Here is a 17,171-nt window from a genome sequence, read left to right on the forward strand (position 1 = left end):
CTTCCAGAAAAACATTAAATTTAGAAGTGGGTGCAGATGAAAATACTCCTAATCTTGTCATTCAAATTTCTGCACAAATGTTGCACTGATGTGGTTCCTATTTTTCATGCTTTCGTTAGTGTGTTACAGAAATTATAGTGCCTGTCAGTTTTTTAATCACCCAAAAAGAGAACAAATTCTGGCACTATTCACATTATTCGATATTTTACGATCACCTATGCCCATTTCAAAACCTCTGTCATAAGCCACAAAAACGTTTTCTAGAAGTCAGATGTATGAAATTTACAGTTTCACAGCACTTAGAGGTGCAAATGGTTAACAGCTGATGTGTCTGCATAATTATTTCAAAATGAATGAATAGGAAAATGTTCAGAACTATTTGTAACTTCTTCTGCCTTTCTTCGAGTAGTAAAATATAAGGGAGAGAGAAATAATAAAAGCAAAAAACAGAAAAGCTATGAAAGCCAGTAAAGACTTCCGGGTGTGAAAAAAACTGCACTCAGTACACATGGTGAATTCTTCTGGACAAACTCTTTCCAGAGTTTCTGGGCCCAGGAAACCATTGCTGTCAATAATGTTCCTGTAATGTTTCATGGATGCCTTGGGCTCAAACTCATCTGCAGCATAACGATAGAGGCCAAACCTCGGAGCTGTGCGATCGTTAAACGAATAAGCAAAGTATCCGCAAAGATTGATACCATCCAGTATGTGGGCTGGAAAAACAAAAGGATAGGAGAGTAGTTATTACGTATTTTGCACACAACACATCACTTTTTTTTTTTTTTTTCTGAGACAGAGTCTTGCTCTGTCACACAGGCTGGAGTGCAATGGTGCCATCTTGGCTCACTGCAACCTCCGCCTCCCATGTTCAAGAGATTCTCCTGCCTCAGCCTCCTGAGTAGCTGGGACTACAGGTGAGAACCACCACACCTGGCAAATTTTTGTATTTTTTTTTTAGTAGAGATGGGATTTCGCCACGTTGGCCAGGATGGTCTCCATTTCTTGACCTTGTGATCCGCCTGCCTCGGCCTCCCAAAGTGCTGGGATTACAGGCATGAGTCACCATGCCTGGCCACTTCTACGTAGCCTTCCCACTCGGAAGTTTTTGATACCATTTAATACAACTTCAGGCTCAATTAGATTTCATCAGAAAAGGTTTTATTTTATGTAAAGCCAAATAGGCAAATTATCAAGACAAATATTGAGCTGCATTTAGCAGGGTTGAAACCCAGGGGTTAATTGGATCAGGTCTGCCTGTCCTGCTTGCTTTTGGTCACTTGCTTTTTGTGTGTGTATGTGTGTGTGTGTGTTTTTTTTTTCCTTTTTCCATGAAGCTGAAGGTTGTCCCACTGTATGCTGAAACTTAACCTTCACTGGCTACTTTATAGATGACATTCATAGGTTACCATGGCAACGGTCACTTCAGTTGTTTTTCCAAGAACTTGGGGCACCTCCTGTCCAGTTCAAACTAGTTAAGACCACTGACCCTTCCACTGGGCCTGCACAAGTGCCTAGGAGGTGGTCTTTTGATGTCAGAGGGCCCAAAACTCTACCCTCAGATCATGCTAACACCACCATTTTCTGTACATGTGTCCAACCTGTTACTTCATTTTCCACCCCCGCCAATCACTCTTCACCATGCCTTAGACCACCCATTCCCTAACCCATACATATTCCTAAGCCTTGTCTTCAGAGACGCAGGATTGGAAGTTATTCTCCCACCCCCTCGCTTGGTCCCCTTATGAATAAATCTTTTCTCTTTTGCAAAACCTGTGTCACAGTGATTGATTTACAACACGGAGAGAACAAACCTGGACCTGGTTGGTAACTGGTTGTTTTACATAATTCAATATACTATGATATACTTGGGTTAAATCTTTTTTGTTGTTGTTGAGATGGAGTCTTTTGCTCTGTCACCCAGGCTGGAGTGCAATGGCGCAATCTTGGCTCACTGCAGCCTCCACCTCCCGAGTTCAAGTGATTCTTCTGCCTCAGCCTCCTGAGTAGCTGAGATTACAGGTGTGCACCACTACACCTGGCTAATTTTTGTATTTTTAGTAGAGACGGGGTTTCACCATGTTGGTCAGGCTGGTCTTGAACTCCTGACCTCAGATGATCCACCCACCTCAGCCTCCCAAAGTGCTGGGATTACAGGCATGAGCCATTGTGCTTGGCCTTTTTTTTTTTTTTTTTTTTTTTAAATAGTGTCTTGCTCTGTCACCCAGGCCAGAATGCAGTGCTGTGATCATGACTCACTGCAGCTGGACCTCCCAAGCTCAAGCAATCCTCCCGCCTTGCCTCCCAAGTAGCTGAATCTGCAGGCATATGCCACCGTGCCCAGCTAATTTTTGTGATTTTTAGTAGAGACAAGGTCTCACTATGTTGCCCAGGCTGGTCTCAAACTTCTAGGCTCAAGCAATCCTCCTGCCTTGGCCTCCCAAAATGCTGGGATTACAGGTGTGAGCCACCATGCCCAGCAAGGTTAAATCTTTATGTACTGCTTTATGTACATGAAACAGTTAAGACTGCTGTGGAGCCATCCAAGATGGAAGACAAGAATCTACGTTTGCATAGATCCAGAGTAGGGGCTAGGGATATCTGGTCTTCTACTTTTAGCTACACTCCTTTATCCTTGGGAAAATTCTAGATATCTCTTGGACTGTTTCAGCGAGGCACAAAATGGACAGCCCTCCATTCCAAGGGTGACAGTGTGTGTTGATGTTGGAGATTTAATCAAGTGTCATGCCCTCTGGTGACATAACCTTCAGGAGATTGCCGCAGCTGGGGCTCCTTACCTTTGAGAGCTTCGTTTATGTAATTCTGCATATAATACACCCTCAGCTGGTCGTCCTCAGCATGCAGCCCGTCATCGATTCCATTGGATATTATGTACATGGGGAGGTCTCCGTACTTGAACTTCAGCCAGTTGAGCACTTTGCGCAACCCCCAGGGCACTATCGCCACCTGACTGGGGGAGTTGAGCCACGTGATGTCGGTCATTTCCTGCACTTCTAGGTAATCATTGTATTTTATTGGATCTTCTTTTTCCGAGTCTACAAGGATGGTGGTATAATGGCTTAAAGCCAAAAAGTCAAAGGTACCCTGGATTAGCTTTTTTTCATCTTCAGTGAAATAAGGAAGAAGAAAATTGTTTCTTTGGTTCAGCCAGTCCCTCATCACCCATGGATAATCTCCAGAGCCGAAAATGGGCTCAGCCAGCCAGCCAATGTCAAATTCCAAAACTCTCTCAGCCACCTCTTTGTCCTTTTGGGAGAAAGGGCAGGCAGGTTCTATCCAATCAGCCTGCAAGGCTATGGATATTTTCCCATTCTGAGCATGCCTAAACTTTTCATTGTACACATGCCAAGCCAGGGCATGGGCCTTCAGAAGGTTGTGGCCGGCACTGTACGTCATGTTCCTTGTATATGGCTCATTCATCGTTATCCAAAGCTTGACGTGATGGCCGAGCTCTTGAAAGCACAGTCGGGCATACTCTGCAAAGGCCAGGGCAGTGTAGGGGTTCTCCCAGGCGCCCTGTCTGGCCAGGAGGTGTGGCAGTCCTTGGTTCGGGGCCATAGGCTGCCACAGGGCCACCACCGGGGTGATGTTGACACGGACAAGCTCGCTGGCCATGCAGCGATAGTACTGCAGGATGGTGTGGTTCACCTGGGACTGGTTACCCAGAGGGACAATCAGGGCCCAGTCCAGGGAGAAGCGAAAATGTGTGACATGCATTTCCTGGAGTAAAGCGATCTGGGGCTGGATGGCAGCAAAGTCAACACAGTAGGGTTTCCTCCTCTTGGTCACAACCCCATCCACTTTAATAAGCCTTTTACTGTGGTGGACATCCCACAGGTAAACATTCAGGTCGGTAAACTGAGACAGAGTGGTATCTACCTGTAAGGGCAGAGTAAACATTAGCGTCACCTGGACAGTCCTGAGGAAGTAATTCAAAGCAATTATTTCGCAAAACTAGCCAGAATATGAGCAAAAATAGAAGCCTTTCTAGCTGAGAATGTGAACTATTTTTCATAAATTGTCAGCTCCTGAGGAAGACAATATTCCACTTTCTGATATGCACACTCGCTTTACCCATAGTTCTAACTCTTCAACTCTTTCTTTAATGTGACCCCCAAAAGTCTGGATTTAGTCACTTCAGATGACAAATGCTAATGAGTCTTGCACACTACTGGTTGGTGTTATGTAAGCAGAGTATTTTTGGGTGCTTTTCTTTTAATATAAGAAATCACTAATGGCATGAGGCTTTCAAATTAAAAAAAAAGAAGAAAAAAAATAGATGAAAAAAAGAAAAAACTTAAAATGTGAGTGAGTTGGCCAGGTGCAGTGGCTCATGCCTATAATCCCAGCACTTTGAGAGGCCGAGGCGGGAGGATCACTTGAGGCCAGGAGTTGGAGACCAGCTGGGGCAACATGTCAAAACCCCATCTTAGCCTGGCATGGTGGCACGGGCCTGTAGTCCTAGTTGCTCGGGAGGTTGAGGTGTGAGGATCACCTAAGCCTGGGAGGTCAAGGCTGCAGTAAGTCATGATCACATCACTGTACATCAGCCTCAATGACAGAGCAAGATCTTGTCTCAAAAAAAAAAAGATTTAAAAAACTGAGTGAGTTAAGTAAGAAAATGAAAAGATATTTATAATTAAATGGTGCTTAAAATTACGTTCTAAATTGAGGTTTGCTATAGGTAGAGGAAGTGCTAAATAAACATAACTCTTGCCTTTTGTTGGGTTTAGGGTCAGTGACAGAATTTAACAAATTCAATCTGACTGATGGTAGGAAGTCCGAGAGAGAGGCCGGGCGCAGTGGCTCATGCCTGTAATCCCAGCACTTTGTGGGGCCGAGGAGGGCAGATCATGAGATCAGGAGTTCGAGACCAGCCTGACCAACATGGTGAAACCCCATCTCTACTAAAAATACAAAAAGTAGCCAGGTGTGGCGGTGCACACCTGTAATCCCAGCTACTCAGGAAGCTGAGGCAGGAGAATCACTTGAACCCGGGAGGCAGAGGTTGCAGTGAGCCGGGATCGTGCCACTGCACTCCAGCCTGAGTGACAGAGCAAGACTTCATCTCAAAAAAAAAAAAAAAAGAAAGAAAGAAAAGAAAGTCCAAGGAGGGAGAATGTGGAAGGAAAGAACAATATTGTCATCCACCCATAGTGGAATTTTTAACATAGTTAAAAAATTTTTCTAAATTATTCTTCTGTAACAATGATGATGATTATCGTTCTCAATCATATGCTATAAAATCCTCCCAAATAAAAATTTTAAAAAAGTATTTAGGAAAAGTGGGCAAATTATAAAATTAAAATCACATAATCATTCCTTCATGTGTCTGCTGTGGAAGGAATGCAAAGTGAAAAATCCAGCTGGAAGATCTATCTGCACCCCAAGTCTGTGTTTCCCTCTGAAATAATCCTGTTAGAACAGGTTCCTTGGTCTGATGCTCTGTATAAAGGCAGGGGTCAGAAACCATAGCAGAGGTTTTGTTACATTTTACGGGCCTGTTGCAAATGCACTGCTATTTCTCTGGAGAGGTAAGTGTGTTTATAAAGAAAAGTCATTAAAAACAGCATGTCAAAGGGAAATTGCCTTTTCTGGAGAATTGTCCCTTGCAGAACACCCACACATGCATTTCCCCTAATGCTGTGGGAATGCTGTCAGAAGTATTTTTCCACTGTGATGCACCCCACAAATCATGTTTCCTTAGCTTTGAAGGAGAGAATATTTGCACGCTCTTTCGAAGTGTTCAGAGTTTGAAGGAATTTTTTGGATTATTTTTATAGAGCTCTGAGTTGACTAAATTCATAACTTTTCTTTTTACTATGATTGTTCCAAAACAACAGCTTTTATTCAGTCCATCTGAAAACAAATATGAAAGACTAGGGTATCGTTTCTGGAGGAAAAAAAATGTTTCTTGAAAATACAGGACAGGCCGGGCATGGTGGCTCACGCCTGTAATCCCAGCACTTTGGGAGGCCGAGGTGGGTGGATCCCGAGGTCAGGAGATCGAGCCCATCCTGGCTAACACGGTGAAACCCCGTCTCTACTAAAAATACAAAAAATTAGCTGGGCGCGGTGGCGGGCACCTGTAGTCCCAGCTACTCAGGAGGCTGAGGCAGGAGAATGGCGTGACCTCAGGAGGCGGAGCTTGCAGTGAGCTGAGATCACGCCACTGCACTCTAGCCTGGATGACAGAGCAAGACTCTGTCAAAAAAAAAAAAGAAAATACAGGACATTTGGGGCAAAATTCCACCTAACCTCCATTAATTTGTTAACTAAGATTTTACTAAAAAAATAAAATAGTAAAGTTGGACCTTTCCTAAGGAATGGCTATTAAAACATGTATTTAGTATGTTATGGGAGAAACTTTCTCCTAACAGGGACCAAAGTTAAAGAGGCTCTATGTCCTCACTACATAGTGAGTTCAATATTTATATTAAATATGAGCATCCATGGTTATGGGAAAACAAACCTCTCAGCCGAGAAAGTGGGTCCAAGTAAAGTGACAATCCACGTGAATGAGCCTAAAGTCAGGTTGTGTGCTTCTTAGGATATTATTTTTCAAGTTGTTCAGGTGAAATGCATGCCTCAAACACTGAAAGTCTGACATACTAGCCAGGAGGGAAAAGATGAAGTTCAGTGGTTTAAAAATCACTTCTCAGGACTTTAATATAACGTCTTAAAGCTGTACAGTACTGTTTGTAAGTGAAAACACACACACCTCAGAAGTGACATACAAAGAACTTATTTTGACTATGTCAGTTAGGGAGTTAGCTTGAGAAGGGTACTGTCAATATAACACAAAGCCTGAGATGAAAACCAGAAGAAGAAAACAGCAATTGCAGCCTTTCCCCACCAGAGAGCTTCCAGAGAAGCTCCCATCTACTGTGGGTTTGAGAGTGACTTAATTTTGTGTTTGTTGGGTTCTGCACAGGAGGAGACTCTGCCAGGAGGAGGGGTGGGGTCCCCAAGCTGATGAGGAAAAAAGGACCGTGTGATCTGAGAGAGAGACCTCTGGGGCCAATTAGTGGCTGACCTTAGGTCAAATTCTAAAACAATAGCTTCTAGAGTGTAGTAGGAAAAGGAATTATCTCCCATCTCCCTTGCTATTCACTGCTATTCTTATTGCTTCTGACCAGCGTTTTCTCTTCTCCCTAAAGGAAATAGGATGTACCCTTAAGACTTTCTTACTACTCACCAATTCCCAAAGCCAGCTCACAGCCCCTGGATGAGGAACAGAGCCGGAGAAGTAGGGCTCCCTCCGACACCGACACCCCCACTCTTGTTCTGCATTCGTTCCCACGATCTGCACAGCAATGCTGGCTGGGAGATTGTGCCGCATACAAAGGACTGAACCTGCAGACTCAGGCTGCTATCAGAGATCCGTGCTCAGCAGGGAGCAGGCAGAAGGTCAAGAGATAGAACAAGGACCAGGGACCATCCGATCTATCCCCAACCACAGTAAAGAGGAGGAGGAAGGAGGGCTGCGGAGGTCTTCTTCCCTTTCTCCTTCTCCCCTTCTTCCTCACCAGCCTCACTTCTCCCACCTCAGATCCTCTGTGAACCCCACAGTGGAATCCACTCTGAGGAGGGAAATTAGGATAAGGAGATTTCAAATAGCAGGAGGCTGGGAGAGAAGGAGAGAGTTGGAGCAGGGCAGAAAATTGCACATTGAGCAGGAGGGAGCTCAGAAGCCTTTCTCCTGGGCTCACATATCCTGGCATAAAAGATGACACATCCAGTCTTTTTTTTTTTTTTTTATAAGAGACGGGGTTTCACCGTGTTAGCCAGGATGGTCTCGATCTCCTGACCTCGTGATCCGCCCGCCTTGGCCTCCCAAAGTGCTGGGATTACAGGCATGAGTCAGTCATCTTTTAAGTGGAAGGTGAGGGTTTAAGTCTGAGACTGCCTGTAAAATGAACTGGATGGTCTGAAAAAGAAGAATAATCCCAACTAGCAAAATATGTATTAAGGATAGTGTTAATTTATTTCCTTATAAATAAAAGATTTCAACTGGATATTTACAAGAAAACAGCAACCCATTTCACATTCTTCCAAGTGTTTCCTTTCAAGCTGTGATTTGCAGAACCAGTGAATTGGCTACCATAACCCAACATGTCAAAGCCAACTGCTTGTCTATGGACACTGAACTCTGTCTCCGTCTTGAGGGCTATTTCCACACTTGGGACTCTATCAGCAGCAATCCCCCAGCCCCGCCCTTGTTACTTACCACCTTGCCCGCTTCACTCCATTGCATCATTTGTGCCTACATTGTTTTCGCTCAGTAGACTGCTTTGCTCCTTTGAAAGCAAAGGTTGCCCTTACTCATCTCAGTATACCTTCTACCTGCACTCCCCTTAACCAAGCAACCCGAGCAACTAACACAAGGCTTCGGACACACTAGACATCCACCAAGTGCTTACCAGAGTATCCAGTCAAATGCTGGAAAACAAGTCCCTTCAAAATTTGGGAAATCTAAAAGAATGCTAAGGGCTTACTACTGAGAAGATGCTCAATAAATATTGGTTGATCATTCTGAAGAAATTTCATATCATTTCAATGACTATTGCTAAAAAAGACATTCTGACCAGTGAATCATTGGATCTAGGGTTTACTTTCTTAGGGTATTTCTGCACATTTGTGGAGCCCACAGCTGTGCCTCTGGAGGACTCTGCCTAATGTTCCTGCCTCAGTCTCAGCAGCACCACTGAAACTTGGAGGCTTTGGAGTTCTGCGTTAGATCCTGTTCACGAAAAAACTCAACTGCCTTAAAAAGGATCAAAAACCACAGTATGAAAAGAAAGTGTTTTATCTTTTTACTGTCTTAATCGGATCTTAAATATTGATATGCTTTAAATTTATTTCTCTTTGGATCTAACTTAAACAAGATGAAGATTGGAAGAGTTTTGGAGAGAAGGGTGCAGCATTCCAAATTCTGCCCTTAGTGTGCTCATAAGGAATTGTTTTTGGCTCAAAGAACGGACAATGTACCATGACAATCAGCCTAGGAAGGAAGCACTACTTACTAGTGATAGGGCTTGGTGAGACTGCTGATTGGTTTTGTCAGCTGACTTACTTGAATGTAGTTGTCAACAACTCCCCAAGCAAAGTCACAGGGAAATGTCCCTTCTAGGGGCTGATTTTCAGGTAAAGGAGGGAAGCCATTTTTCTCTATCAGCTTTTGGTAGAACAAGGCTGAAGACTTTGGCAACAACGTCTTGTCCTGGCTTAGAAAGTCAACATAGAAGAGTCCACGCCTGATGCTGTAACCTCTGTGCCACTCGAAACCATCCATGAGGGACCACGCGGTGTACCCGATGACATCCACCCCATCCAGCTTGATGGCTGCAAAGGGAAGAGGGGACAAGAGCAACATGACCCTTCGCTGGGCACTTGCATCATGGTTCAAGAGCAGCTGAGTGTTTCCTACTTAAATAAATAGAGTGTAATGCTTCTTGTTTGGTAAGCCAATGATTTTTCTTCTTGACGAAAGACTCTAATCAAACCTATATAACTCTACAAATAAATGCCCTCAAAATCAGCCTATCTAATATGTTTTTTGGATTTCTGAGCACCTTGACAAAATAGTTCGTTATTTATAATAGATATTCTACAGGGCTGGAAAGATGTCTTGTTCCACTTTCCATCCTAGACACGCAGCTTTGTGTCTGATGCAATAAATAAATAAATGAAGGCCTTAAAAGCATGATCTGTTTATACTATTTTCTCTAGGAAACATGGACATTCCTTTTTCTTTAAAGTGTTTTATTCAACCAAAATAACAAGAACTGAAAAACATGTGCAGAGAGCTAGATATCCTGGGATTTGTTTTATGTTCAATTTAATCTAAAAATCTAGATTAATAACTTAAAGTTAAGTAATTACAAATATTATAACCAGTTTCTTATTTACAAATGGGTTTTTAAAAATTAATTCAAGTTCCTCAAGACTCCAAATGAGAAAGGTGTTACATGAATGCATTCCTACTATTGCCGAAATGAAAGTCTCCATTAGGATTTAAAAATATAAATTCACATCGTTTATGTTAGATAATCTTAGAGATATTTTTTCCAAAAGATTTTGGCAGGAAATGAGAACTTTACCCACAATCATACCTTTTAAGGTTTCCATGATGAACTTTTTGAGGTAATACATATATTTGGCATCATCTCTCTTGGTGGTCCCTGAGACAAACCAGCCATTTTCCACAATAAATATTTGAGGATGGTTATATTCAAGGTCAATCCAGGAAAGCAGCTGCCTCAGGTTGGGAGATTCCAATTGGCGGAATTTCATGTGAGGGTCCAAAAGTTGGAAACTCAAGGTGGGTCCAAAGGAAAGGGCAAAAAAGTCAGCAGTTCCTTTGATGAACTTTTTCTCAGATTCAGTAAAATCAGGCAGAATAGATGAAAGGTTATTCTTCATGCTCTCGGGATAGTCACCATCAATAAATACGGGTTTGGCAAACCAGCCTAGTACGAAGTCCAGAGATTTTTGACATTCTTTGATGCTGTGGTCAGTCATTCTTCGAGGATTGATCCAGTGAGAGCTTAGGGCAATGGACACCTGACCTCCCTGAGTGGGACGGAAAGAAGTATTGTAGAGATGCCAGACTTTGGCATGAGCCTATGAAGAGAAAAACCATGGCAAATTTATGTCTAGTTGTGAGCAGAAATGCAATATAATACTTGAATCCCCAACTCAAATTATATCTGTTTCTCATCAAGCCTAACTTAATGACTAACAATATAAAAATCAGCTAGAACCAATAAATTATTTCAAAGGTAGGTCACCCCACAGTGAGGTGCTACCAGGACTAGGGTTATTTCCATTGGTTTTTAGCAGTCAGTGGAAAAATGTAAATTCCTTGGGTTGAGTGTGTAGTTACCACATTTTGAAAAGCTAATGAAATAAAAGCATTTGTTATAATATCTTGCTATTTAATTGACTTTGGATTATGTACTTTTTAATTTACGGGTTTCGTGAAAAGAACCAATGCTACATCTGTGATCACACCAGGAATTTCTAAATAGGATTATATTTTTTATCCTGAGACTGGGAGTTTTCAAAATGACTCAGGTCGTTGGAGTTAATTTACTGTTTCATAGTCATCTCTCGTAGCTAAAATTCTAACAAGCAATCTTCATCCTTCCCAAGAAGAATCAGTACAATAAATTAAGGAACCCACTCCAGTATCTAACCTTGGCCTACCCTCCAGAACTCTGGGACAGTTCTGGTTTCCCACAGACCCAGGGTGCTAGGTCCAAGCCAAGGGCAAAAAACAGCAAAATACAGCTGCAAGGAAATCAGTTGTCCATTGTTAGCATGCAGCCAGGAGTTTCATACGGCAGTGAAAAGGGCTTTGCATCCATAAAACCAACTTTATACTCTCATAAATTCTTACTGACTTCTAATATCTTATTTTCATTTGTTTCCTTTTTATTTACAAAGAAGAGTGAAAATTATAGGGGTTTTTTCTCCCCTACTTGAAGTGAGTTTCTCTTTCCCTTTGGATTCCTTGATTTACTCTCCCTATTTTCCTACAAAATAGTGTTGTTTATCAGCCTTTATTCCCCTAACATATCCTCTTTGAAAACTCCACTCGAATTCTCTATTTGACTCCGTATATTCTCCAAAATGATCATGCCAATTTTCGTTCCACTCCCTGGGCCTGCAGAAACTCCTTTGTTCATTGAGCCAAACAGCCTCTTCAACATATCCTAAATATTCCTCTCGTGGTTCATTTCAGTACAGGCATCCAGGAATGGCCTCATCAACATTCTTATGGGTTCAGCCAAACATTTCAATAGAATAAGATAGTTTATGGCTAACTTTTCTTTTTAGTTTCTTGGTGAACATATCTACTATGTTTCATTTCACTAAATGTATTTTTTCATGACCTGAAGCAGCTATCTATATGCTAAGAAGGAAATGGAGCATCAAATGTTGATCAAAAGAATAGTGGCACTTGCTTCTGTGGTCTAAGAAACCAGGGTCTTAATCGTGCCACACTTCTGTTAGTTTTATGACGTCTCCTACCCTTCTCCATCTTCCCCATCACACCTCCCTAGGCCTCCCTTCCTCGTTGAAAGGAAACCTCATGACGTTAACAGTTAAACGAGGCTGGGATGATGGCTCATGCCTGCAATCCCAGCACTTTGGGAGGCCGAAATCCCAGCACACTGGGAGAATCCCTTGACACCAGTTCACAAGTAGCCTGCGCAAATAGTGAGACCCCATTTCTACCAAAAAATCAAAAACTTAACTGGGCATGGTGGTGTGTGCCTGTAGTCCCAGCTACTAGGGAGGCTGAGGCAGGAGGATCACTTGAGCCCAGGAGATCGAGGCTTCAGTGAGCCATGTTCACACCACTGACCTCCAGCCCAGGTGACAGAGAAAGATGTGTCTCACAAGACAAAAACAAACAAACAAATAAACACAACAGTTAAACATAAAATCCATCGAGCAGTCCAGGCTAGTACTCAGCAATTAACCTCTTGAGACCAAAAACCAGGGGACTTTCCTAATTTGACCCCATTTGAGGCTTATGAACAGTCATGTCCTAAATCTACCAGGCATCTTTCTGTAGAATAAGTGCTGAACAGGGAGTGCAAGAGTGAAAGCAAACAAAGAATGTATTAATCTCGGTCAGTTTTGCAGGTAGCTTAAGTCATACAATGGAATTTTTTATAATTATAAACCAGTCTTCTAACCTTGAGGACTTTAACAAGGCTCAGAGGAGGAGGTTTAGCAAGGACATGATAAATGACCTGGGCCGTAAGGAAAGACATATATGGTCTCTGACGGCAGATAAAGTTCCTGCTCCATCACTCTTTTTTTTTTTGTTTTAAGACTGGGTCTCACTCTGTCACCCTGGCTGGAGTGAAGTGGTGTGATCATGGCTCACTGCAGCCTCTACCTCCCAGGCTCAAGCAATCATCCCACTTCAACCTTCCAAGTAACTGGGACTGCAGGCACCTGGCTAATTTTTTTTTTTTTTTTTTTAGTAGAGATGAAGTCTTGCTGTGTTGCCCTGGCTGGTCTTAAACTCCTGGGGTCAAGCGATACTCAGCCTCCCACCTCAGCCTCCCAAAGTGCTGAGATTACAGGCATGAGCCACCGCACCTGGCCTTTGTTACTCTTGAGTTGGCCACATTCCTTAATCTGAGCAGGTAAATCGAACTTTCCTGTGCCTCACAGGACCGTTGTGAGGATTGAATGAGACAATTCATGTAAAACTCCTAATGCAGAGTTTGCAACAGGAGGAACTCCATGAATGCTTACCCTTCTCTCTCTAGAGGATGAACAAACCAAAAGGAAGAATATTGCAGGTGGAGGAAACAACCCCTGCTAAGGAATTCAGCCCACAGTAGTGATGTGATGTACTGATAAAACTTGGGGTTTGGAGTAGAAGAGACTTAGGTTTAGATTCCCTACTCCTCTAACTATGATCGGTGTGAACCTCACTTACTGCTCTGTACAAGTGGGAATGACATCTATTGTCCCATAGGGACACTGAGGATTAAATGACACGATGCAAGTGAGAGTGTCTTTTAAGTAGTTGATTATTTCACAGAGGAATTAATTTGCAGTATTAGAAAGCATTTCAGATATCATTTGGATTAACTGCTCACCTCATGCCAAAACCGTGTTGAATCTTATTTGATTACTCTTTACAGCATCCCAACTTGGTGGTCATCCCAGGCATGGCACCGTCTCTAAGAAATTGCTGCAACCCCATGGACCCCCCATACTGTGCTGCATGCCTCTCCTCTGGGCACCAAGAGTCTCACACATACTTCTCTCATATCATTTACTGCAGATAATGAGGGGCATCCCTCCCCAGACTGAGCTCCCTGTGGAGTTCCCTCACTCCCTCCCTGGCACACGAAGGCCCCCATTGTTTGTTAAACTGAGTTGAACCAGCTTCACCACCTCTTCATGAGCCAGTTCACTCCCTTTGCAGATGGTATATTTGACAGATTAAATATTACGAGGCAGAGTGTGGGAAGGTCACTATTTAGGACGTTGCAACAACTAAGGATGATTAACAGGGAGATGGTTACATATGGTCTTGAAATGCTTTCTAATTATTCCTGGTATGTTAATCTTATAGGCTTGTTGTCTTAAGATTGGGATTTAACAAAGTTATCGACAAAGACTCAGTGAAGTTATTAACTGTATGGCCAAGAACATTCATCTAAATACTATTTTTAATAGCCAAACATTGAAAACAATTGAAATGTCTAATATTCAAATATGTTTACAATGTATGAATGTTTTAATACATGATAGTATAACTAAAGAAATACTGTTATTCAAGATAATGCAAAAGAATATCTATTAACATATAAAAATGTTTCTAAAATACTAACTGAACAGAAAAAGGTTATAAAACAGCAAGTAGAGTTTAGTAGCATTTTGATCTGGAGAGATTTATAACTTGTTAAAATCTGTTTTACGGCAGGATTGTGGGTGGTATAATTCACTTCATTTTCCTCATCTATGTATTTTTTTCATTTCCTGCCATAAACATGTATTGCTCTAGAGATCAAAAAAATAAAATTCAAAAAGAGAAAATGGCTCATAGCAGTTGGATGGCAGGTCTGCTTGGTGGTTATTAAAAGTCTCTGCTTCATCTAACCCTGCCTACCTGTTCTCCAACTTGCCCTATTTTCTCTGCCTGAAATCCAAGTCCCAGGCACATTGAACCCCACTTGAAGTTCTAAGATTCTCTAGGCTTCCATGTTTTTGTAGGTACAGCTCTCTAAGGTATGTTTTACCTATTCCCAGTTCCTTCACCCTTACACCCACTGTAAAACTCAGCTTAGACGTCGCCACCTCCAGGAAGCATTCCTTGACATCTTCCCTCTCCCTAGCACTGATTAAATGTCTGTTCTGCGTGTTTCTATGACAGTCCTCTATCCAAGACCTTAACCATATATTATTGCATTTATTTAAGTGTCTGGATTGTAGGTGTTTTGAAGGCATTGAGTCTTTTATCTCTCAGATTCTAGCAAAGTCTCTGCAACAGAGCCAGTATTCAATAAACAGATCTAGAGGAATGCAGGGTGGCACTAAGAACCAGATCAAAGGGTCTAGGACAGAAGCAACATTTTTCTGGGCTGAAGCAGGAAAACTCTCTCATAAGCTACTCTGGTTCTTATTTTGCTTCCAAGACCATGAAAGACAGAGAATTTTCAGGCACATACCATTAAAAAAAATAAATTAGAAGGAATTTTATATGGCAGGCCTCTGAGAATAATACCATATTATCTCATAATGTGCTGATGATCCACTTTGGGGTATAAGTCTCTCTGGTATGTGATGCCGTCCTTGCTTCCTTCTTACCTTCCATTTAGATTTTGAAACATGGAGTCTGAAAAAAATCTAGGAGAAAAATGGATCTGGAATTCCTTCCTACTAACTAGCTAGTAGCCCCAGATTTTGGAAGTTGAGGAAAATAATTTTGGAAGTCGAGGAAAATACTCTGAATTCCACAGAACATATAGACATTTTCTCTTTGGCTAAATTATAAGCTCCCTGTCATTTGCCTATTTGTATCCCTCACGAACCCAACACAAAGTTTCACACAAATAACCTGCTTTTAAATGGTGGGTGGAAGGAAACAGGTGATGAACTTCAGGTCCACTCCAGCTTTCTGCCTTGGGTTGTGTTCTAGGTATGGTTGAGGCAAATGAAGCCCACACAATACACAGCACTATCACTGAGCTGAAAAGGCAGAAAGCAATGATGAGGACTCTGAAGCAGGTCAACATCCAGGAGAGAAGAAATCTACACAAAGGAAGGACCCAGAAGTCTGCATGAGATTTCCCAAGGTTTCCTTGGCTGTCCATGCACAGGACAAGATTTTGTGAGGCTCAGCAAAGAGAAGCAGCCACAGGTCTGGGAGATGAATACCAAAGGTTGGGTAGATCTGGAAAATATTGCATTTCAGAATAGCCAGAGTAGAAAAATGCAGCTGAGCACTTCAGGCATCCAGCTGAAACTCAGGAAGGTCATTACCTGAGAAGTAAGAACAAAGCTGGAATAGACCAGCTCTAACAAAGACTAAAGCCACATGAAGTAAATCTGGTAATTTAACTTCTTGGCAAAACTAAATACAACACCCTTTAAAAAGACAATATTGACCAGGCTCCCTATAATGTCTCATTCATAGCACACAGAGCATAATAAAAATCTACTAGATATGTGAAAAAGCAGGAATATGAAACCCTTAAGTAAGGGAAAAAAAAGAAGTATTCAAAATCAACAGAAGCCAAGATGTCCCAGATATTGGGATTAGCAGAGGACTTTAAAATAGCTATTATAAATATTTTCAAGGATTTCAAAGAAAAGATAGATATAATAAACAAATGGAGAATAACAACAGAGAAACAACAACTGAAGAAAACATGAAAATTCTAGAACTGAAAAGCGAAACAAACAAATTTTTGAATGGGATTAACAATATTAATTCTAAATAGAATAATAAGAATAAATAATGTAATCCCTAAAACTCACAAAAATATTAAAAGGTTTCTCTAAAAAGTCAATAAAATAAGAAAAATGAATTACCAAAAAATCTGATTTATCCAAAAGATGCAGAAATAAAGAACAAAAAACAAATGGAACAAAAAGAAAATAGCAGGATTGTAAACATAAACCCAAACATATCAATAAATATTCAAATACACATGGACTAAATGTTCCAAGTACAAGACAGATGCTATGAAAGCAGATTTTAGGGGCTGGGTGCAGTGGCTCAAGCCTGTAATCCCAGCACTTTGGGAGGCCAAGGCAGGTGGATCATGAGATCAGGAGTTCAAGACCAGCCTGATCAATATGGTGAAACCCCGTCTCTACTAAAAATACAGGCACCTATAATCCCCGCTACTCAGGAGGCTGAGACAGGAGAATTGCTTGAACCTGGGAAGTGGAGGTTGCAGTGAGCCGAGATTGTGCCACTGCACTCCAGCCTGGGCAACAGAGCGAGACTCCATCTCAAAAAAAAAAAGAAAGTAGATTTTAGAAAAGTAAGTTTCAATTACATTCTGTGTGCAAGAAATATACTATAAATATAAAGTGATCATGTAAAAGAAAAAGAATGGAAAGAGACATATTATGCAAATGGACAGCATTAAAAATCTGGC

General features: G+C 41.8%; 1 protein-coding gene and 1 long non-coding RNA gene across 2 annotated transcripts in view; one reads left to right on the plus strand and one right to left on the minus strand.

The window, feature by feature from the left end:
* Positions 1-375: 375 nt before the first annotated feature.
* KL (klotho) overlaps positions 376-17,171 on the minus strand; it is a 47,977-nt gene continuing 31,181 nt past the window's right edge. The window contains exons 2-5 of the mRNA XM_032149150.2: positions 10,134-10,644; positions 9,095-9,363; positions 2,796-3,897; positions 376-713 (exon numbers count right to left, since the gene is read on the minus strand). Coding sequence (XP_032005041.1) covers positions 376-713; positions 2,796-3,897; positions 9,095-9,363; positions 10,134-10,644 — 2,220 coding nt within the window. The remainder of the gene's footprint in view (positions 714-2,795; positions 3,898-9,094; positions 9,364-10,133; positions 10,645-17,171) is intronic.
* LOC131383381 (uncharacterized) lies at positions 9,012-9,472 on the plus strand. Its single transcript, XR_009213370.1, has 2 exons — positions 9,012-9,165; positions 9,251-9,472. It is a non-coding gene; the product is annotated as an uncharacterized LOC131383381 (long non-coding RNA).

This window comes from Hylobates moloch, unplaced genomic scaffold, assembly GCF_009828535.3.
Source record: "Hylobates moloch isolate HMO894 unplaced genomic scaffold, HMol_V3 SCAFFOLD_4, whole genome shotgun sequence".
NCBI classification, from domain to species: Eukaryota; Metazoa; Chordata; class Mammalia; order Primates; family Hylobatidae; genus Hylobates; species Hylobates moloch.